This window comes from Lissotriton helveticus, chromosome 8, assembly GCF_964261635.1.
Source record: "Lissotriton helveticus chromosome 8, aLisHel1.1, whole genome shotgun sequence".
Taxonomy (NCBI): Eukaryota; Metazoa; Chordata; class Amphibia; order Caudata; family Salamandridae; genus Lissotriton; species Lissotriton helveticus.
The window spans coordinates 1,247,246,948-1,247,254,326 of NC_136069.1; the positions used below are offsets into that span (position 1 = coordinate 1,247,246,948).

Sequence of the window (7,379 nt, forward strand, 5' to 3'; positions counted from 1 at the left end):
CGTGTTTGTGCGTCGACCACGATGACGAGGCCTGCTCCGACTGCCGGGCCCTCTCTTCGAAAGCCAGGCGGGAGCGGTCCCGTAGGCGCCTCGAACTCCGGCAGTCGGTCCCGCGCCGTGAGAGGTCCCGATCCCATGGGAGGTCGAGGGACAGGTCGCGGGCTCGGAGCCATCACAGCTCCGAGAGTAGGCCGCACTCCTCCGGGTCGAAGTCGTCGTCAGGTAAGAGGCACAAGAAGTCCAAGCGGCGTCATCGCTCCTCGGACTCCCCCCGACGCTCGCACGATGCGGCCGGGGGTTCGGGTGACACCGCCAACGCGGCTCCGTCGGAGTCGCGGGCGCCGCGTGCAGCCCCATACCCTACGGTCCCTGGGCTCAACGCGACGCCGGAGGAGATCGAGCGCTTCCTCATGGCCATGAGGAAACTCTCTCCTTCGACAGGCTCCGCGGCGCCTTCGGGCCCAGCGGACCCGTCTGGGGGCCCTAGCCGGTCGGCGGCTCCGGCCCAGACGCCGTCGGGTGCTTTGGCCCCGACGCCGCCGACGCCTTCGGGCCCGGCGTCGCAGGTCCCCGTTATCCCGACGCCGCCGGTGCCTTCGGGCCCGGCGCCGAGGGGTCCAGTTGTTCCGACGCCGCCGGCGCCTTCGGGCCCGGCGCCGCAGGATGCCGCTGGTCCTCCTTCGGGATCTGGTTCGTCGCCGGTGGATCTGACGACCTCCCCGGCGTCGGACCCTCAGGTGTCGCCTCCGGCGCCGGCCTCGGGCGGCGCCGTCCCCGGTTCCACCTTCGTTCCTGTTCCGGCGTCGGGACGGCCCCGATGGGCGCCGCTCCAGACGCCGGTTGGAGAGTTCTCTCTCTACGAGCAGGCCCCATTGGATGAGAACCCTGAATTTCAGGAGATGGGTGATGAAGAGGACTGGGAGGGGTCTGAGGACCCTCTGACCAGGGAGTGTCAGTCTCATGAGGACTGGACAGGAGACCTTGGGGAGGCCAGTGGCCTGGACACCTCTCCAGACACTGGTTTTGTCTCCCCTCCTTCCGTGGCATCGGAGGAGGGGGCAACTTATAGTGTGGTGCTGATGAGGGCTGCCAAGGCCTTGGGCCTTGAGCTCCCCGTCGCGGCCGTGAGGACTAACCTCCTCACTGAGGTCCTTAAACCGCAGTCAAGCTTGGCCGAGCCTCTGCTGCCTTTTAATGAGGCCTTGACCGACGTTCTGCTGGGCACTTGGTCCAAGCCCGCTACGGGTTCGCCCGTAGATAGGAACGTGGCCAGACGCCACCGCCCAGCCCCGGGCGACCCATGTTTCCTGTCCTCCCACCCTACCCCCGAGAGCCTGGTCATCCAGGCCTCCAATTCCCAGACCGCATTCCCATCCGCCCCCCCGGACCGGGAATCCAAGAGGTATGACCAGTATGGGAAGAAGATCTTCTCATCACTTAGCCTCGGCCTGCGGTCTTCTAACACCGCCTGCCTCTTGGGACGTTACACCCACTCTGTGTGGGATAAGGTCGCGGAAGTGCTGCCAGAGTGTCCGTTGGAGGTTCGGGCCAAACTCGGCCAAGCCCTTGTGGAGGGCCGGGATGCAGCCAAGTATTCCATCCGGTGTGGGCTGGATACCACTGACTCGCTGGGTAGAGCGATGGCAACGACGGTGGCGGTCAGACGCCACGCCTGGCTGAGGTCCGCCAACTTCTCGGCAGATGTCCAGAACACGCTTATGGACATGCCGTTCGATGGCCGTCGCCTCTTTGGCGACAAGGCAGACCATGCGCTTGAGCGTTTTAAGGACTCCAGGGCTACGGCCAAGTCCTTAGGCCTCTCGGGCCAGCGCCAGCAACCGGCTGTCTATCACTCCTTTCGTGGCCACGGAAGGGGTGCGCCCACACGTGCCGCCAGCCACGCACCGCAGGGCAATACCCAACGCGGTGGCGGCCGTGGGAACCGCCGTCCAGGTGGTCGGGGGCAGCGGCGAGGTCAGTCCACACCTTCCCCCGCAGCATCTGCCTCAAAACCCTCCTAGTCCGTGCTTTCCGGCCCATGTGACGCCCAGTGGGGGGCAGGGTTCGCCATCACCACCTCCACTGGCGCACTGTCACATCGGACAGGTGGGTGCTGCAAATCGTCCGAAGGGGCTACTCCCTCCCCTTCGAGGCGACTCCTCCAGCCATGCCACCGCAGAACCACCGTGTATCGGGGGATCACTTGCGACTTCTGCAGGAGGAAGTTACGGCCCTGTTGGCCAAGGGGGCCATCGAGCGCGTTCCTGGGCCAGAAGTAGGGTGTGGTTGCTACTCCCACTACTTTCTGGTACCCAAGAAGGGCAAAGGGGGCCTACGCCCTATCTTGGACCTACGGGACGTCAACGGCTTCCTCCGGAAGGAGAAGTTCAAGATGCTGACACTGGCTCAGGTCCTGGCTGCCCTGGACCCAGGAGACTGGATGGTAGCGTTGGACTTGCAGGACGCTTACTTTCATATCCCCGTCCTGCCTGCCCACCGGCGCTACCTGCGGTTCATGGTGGGCCACGAGCACTTTCAGTTTACCGTGCTACCCTTGGGCCTTACAAGCGCCCCACGGGTGTTCACGAAGGTGATGGCGGTGGTCGCAGCTCATCTGCGCAGGTTAGGGGTTTCAGTCTTCCCCTACCTCGACGACTGGTTGTTGAAGGCGGGCTCGCCCCAGACAGTCGTCAGCCACCTCCAGACGACAGCAGACCTCCTGCACCTGCTGGGGTTCTCCATCAATGTGCCGACGTCACACCTGTGTCCCTCTCAGAAGCTCCTCTTCATCGGAGCGGTTCTGGACTCGGCGCGGTTTCGGGTTTATCCACCCGAACAGCGGGTCCGGGATATTCAGGCTCTGGTTCCCATCTTTCAGCCGTTATCCCGGGTTTCGGTCAGGTTGACGCTGCGGCTTCTGGGGCTGATGGCCTCCTGCATCCTACTGGTGCATCACACCAGGTGGCGGATGCGGGCTCTGCAGTGGGACCTGAAGTTTCAGTGGGCCCAGCATCAGGGCAACCTATCCGACCACGTCCTGATCTCGGAGGGCACTGCGAGACAGCTGCAGTGGTGGCTTACGGACTGCTATTGGGTCAGCGGCAGATCCCTCTCCCTTCCCCAACCGGAGCACGTTGTTGTGACGGACGCGTCCCTCCAGGGCTGGGGAGGCCACATGGGAGAGGCGGAAATCAGAGGCCTCTGGTCTCCGGCGGAGACCCGGCTCCACATCAACCTGTTGGAGCTCAGGGCGATTCATCTGGCACTGAAGGCATTCCTCCCCTCTGTCCGGGGGAGTGTAGTGCAGGTGTTCCCGGACAACACCACCGCCATGTGGTACTGCAACAAACAAGGCGGGGTGGGGTCGTGGATCCTTTGTCAAGAGGCTCTTCGCCTTTGGCAATGGCTGGAACGCCAGGGCGTGACCCTGGTGGCTCAACACCTGGCAGGTTCTCTGAACGCCAGGGCGGACGAGCTCAGCCGTCGGTGCATGATGGATCACGAATGGCGTCTGAACTCGGACGTGGCGCAAGGCCTCTTTCAGCGATGGGGAGAGCCTTGGTTAGATCTATTCGCCACCGACGAGAACGCGCATTGTCATCGGTTCTGCGCGTTGGAATTTCCAAGGCGGCACTCGCTCGGAGACGCTTTTCGTCGCGAGTGGAGTTGTGGTCTGTTGTACGCCTTTCCGCCTATACCACTTCTGCCCAGAGTGCTGAAGAAGATCAAGCGCGACCGGGCCCAAGTCATCCTTGTGGCTCCGGACTGGGCCAGAAGGTACTGGTATCCAGAGCTACTCAGTATGTCAGTCGATCCCCCGGTTCGTCTGCCTCTTCAGGAGGACCTTCTGTCGCAGCAGCAGGGGACGGTCCTCCACCCGAACCTGTCCAGTCTCCACCTCCATGCTTGGAGATTGAGCGGCGACAATTGAGGCCATTTGACTTGCCTCCTGAAGTCTGTAATGTCATTCTGGCAGCCAGGCGTCCCTCCACAAAGTCGGTATACGCCTGCAGGTGGAACAGATTTGTGGCATGGTGCACAGCAAAGGCTGTGGATCCTCTTTCTGCCCCTCTTTCTGAGGTTCTTCTCTTCCTTCTTTCTTTTGCCCAGCAGGGCTCTGCTCTGGGCACTATCAAGGGCTACCTTTCTGCCCTTTCAGCCTTTCTCAGGCTACCTGATCAGCCTTCTTTGTTCAAGTCCCCTATTGTTAACAGATTTCTTAAGGGCATCACTCACACGTTTCCTCCTGTTCCGTTTGTGATGCCTCAGTGGGACTTGAACCTGGTTTTGACATTTCTGATGTGCGCTCCCTTTGAGCCGCTTCACAACTGTCCTCTTCGCCTTCTGACTTTGAAGACTGCTTTCCTGGTTGCCATCACCTCTGCCAGGAGAGTGAGTGAGCTCCAGGCTCTTTCTTGTACTCCACCTTTCCTTTCTGTCCATCCGGACAAAGTGGTACTTCGTACCAAACCTTCTTTCCTGCCCAAGGTTGTCACAGCCTTTCACATCGGGCAGTCCATCACCTTGCCTACCTTCTTCCCGCCACCGCATCCCTCTAAAGAGGAAGAGCGGCTCCACCGTCTGGACCCAAAACGTGCGCTCTCATTCTATTTGGATCGCACACGCCAGTTCCGGGTGGATGACCAACTCTTTGTTGGTTACGTGGGCGCTAAGAAGGGGAAAGCGGTGCACAAGAGGACCATCTCCCGGTGGATCATCCTGTGTATCCAGGCATGCTTCTCCTTGGCTAGGAAGGAGCCCCCGGTTGGACTGCGGGCTCATTCTACCCGAGCGACGGCGACCACCACTGCCCTGGGCAGGGGTGTGCCCTTACAAGACATCTGTCAGACAGCTACGTGGGCATCGCTGCACACGTTTGCAAGACACTACTGCCTGGACAGCCAAGTCCGGAGGGATGGCTTCTTTGGCCATTCCGTCCTCCAGGACTTTCTGGTGTGATTATTGGTTCGCAGACCCACCACCAGGGTTGGTATTGCTGGGTTATCTATTCTAAGGTAAGGAATCTAATACTAACGTGTCTCTTTCAGATGCACAAGTTACTACTTGTGTAACGATATATCTGTAAGAGACATTAGTTAGTATTAGATTCCTTACCGACCCACCCATCCTCCCCGTTCTGCGAACCAATATCTAGGGTTAGGGTTCTCCCCTTCAGGGCCCTAGTTTCAATGGCACCAGTGTTGGTTTTTAACATGGCTCTGCGTTTCTGGCGCGGAAAAGCTGTGTCTAAGAACTGACGTCAGCACGCGGAGGCGGCGTCTAAGTACTCCGACGACGTAATCACGGCGCCGACGACGGACGCGGAGCCGCAGACGACGCCTACCGACGCGCAAGGGTACTGCTACGCAAAAGTTTCCGGATCCAGTCTGACGCCTGGGGATATTCTAAGGTAAGGAATCTAATACTAACTAATGTCTCTTACAGATATATCGTTACACAAGTAGTAACTTGTGCTTCTTGTTGACATTGAAAATATATGCTGATACCTGGGGATGTCGAAATGGTCCTTATTAGGAGATCAACTCCTGAAGAAAAGTAAGGTTCCTTACCTGTAACTTTATGCAACAGATACACACTCTTTAGCTTGGGAACATTTCGAAATAGGCTCCTTGAGCACGTGGATTTATTTACCGGTATTATAGCTTCATGTATTGATTTTCCTGCCTGCTTTAGAAGTTGCTTGGTATGTATTAGAAATAACAGCCATATGCCCATACTGTGTACGTTTAGGTTTATTAGTTGGCACACAATGCATTAATTGTACCTGATCTAGTAGCCAGTATCAGCTGGATTATGAATGGTTCCCTGGGACATTACCTTCTAATCGGTCTTCCCATTGTGTTCTGCTTAGCACAAAGTCAATAAAGTTCTGACGGTGAATTGATCCACATTAAGTAACACGTATTTTTTCCTCCACAGGTTTTGGATAAATACAATCCTCCAGACCACTTTCTGCCAGAATCTTACACATGCTTCTTCCTGCTGAAGCTCCCCAGGTATTCCTGCAAGCAGGTGTTGGAGGAAAAGCTAAAATACGCCATTCACTTTTGTAAATCAATAGACACTGATGACTATGCCCGAATAGCATTGACCGGAGAGCCCGCCGCCGATGACAGCAGCGAGGACTCAGACAATGAAGATGCCGATTCCTTTGCTTCAGACTCCACGCAGGACTACTTAACCGGGCATTGAAGAGAACAATCCTCCTGTGGTCGAATTGTTAAGAGCATTGTGGGACATCTGTAGCCCACGGTTGCACAAAGAGAGGACAATTCAGAACTTGGAGTTAGTTGAACAAGGCAAAGCTTCATGTGGGGGATTTGCTTGTAGGAGGAACAATTTAAGCCCTCTAACTTACAGACTATAGTTCTATATATGGACATTTCTTTCAAGAGTTAAGGGGATGTGTCACTTCTTTTAGCTGTTGCACTACAATTATATCTTTTGTGTTTACTGAAAGTGTTGTAAATGTTTATGGAAAGCTGTAGTGCAGTGCCTCCAGCAAAATCAGCGGCCCTACCCTTGAGATTGTGGGTGCAATAGAATTCCTCATTTAGTGTTGTGTTCTGTGCATCTCCTTGATTGTATATTGACAAAACCACGCACCAACTGGATAGTATTATATATTAAAAATATTTCTGACATTTTACAAGCAGTTTATTTAAAAGAGATCACTTTTGAAACCGAACTTAACAGTATTCTTTGAAGTACTACATTGACAGCTGATTAACAGGAAAGAGGGGCATCTGTTTGTTTAACTCTGCCTCCATTGTCTATTTTAATTTCTGCACTATGCGTCTCCGACTTATTCCTGAGAATATCATCATAATGTTTATCATGGGAAGTGTATATAGTAAATTTGTGCCATTGTAAATGCAAAAACATAATTTCCCTCTGAATAAAGCGCCTGTTACAAGCTGTACATACTTATTTTCTGTAGACGTATAAACCTATGTATATTAAAGTGTCTCGATGCTGCCAAACCTCGACTTGGATGTTTGATTGTGGGATGGTTATTTCGCCTCGCTGTTCACAATACTGAAGTTATGGACTCTTTATGGTGGGGCTTAGTAAAAAAATATAATTCATAGGGATAACTGCAGGTTCCTCACCTGTAGAACATTCCCCAGGCATCAGACTGGATCTGGAAAAGTTCAAAGCTGTGATGTCGCCAGTAGAGGGTGCTGGAGTCAGTCTTTTCAGGAAGTGATGTCAGGCAACATCCCCCAAGGCCATAAAGCGACTGCCCTAGAACATCGACGTCAGTTCCCTTTTTTCAGTGCCTTTGATGCAGATCTGGCGCTAAGATCTCTGAGTTTTCCTAACAACAAATTTTCAAAGAGCAGTATCATGTTTTA

The 7,379-nt window shown here is 55.2% G+C and overlaps 1 protein-coding gene across 1 annotated transcript in view; it reads left to right on the forward strand.

Annotated features, from left to right (window-relative positions):
• The window catches only part of HERC2 (HECT and RLD domain containing E3 ubiquitin protein ligase 2), a 1,611,099-nt gene extending 1,604,095 nt beyond the window's left edge, over positions 1-7,004 (forward strand). Inside the window, 1 exon segment of the mRNA XM_078658234.1 lies at positions 5,941-7,004. Within this exon segment, the coding sequence (XP_078514360.1) occupies positions 5,941-6,213 (273 nt within the window). The 3' untranslated portion in view covers positions 6,214-7,004.
• The last annotated feature ends 375 nt before the right edge of the window (positions 7,005-7,379 follow it).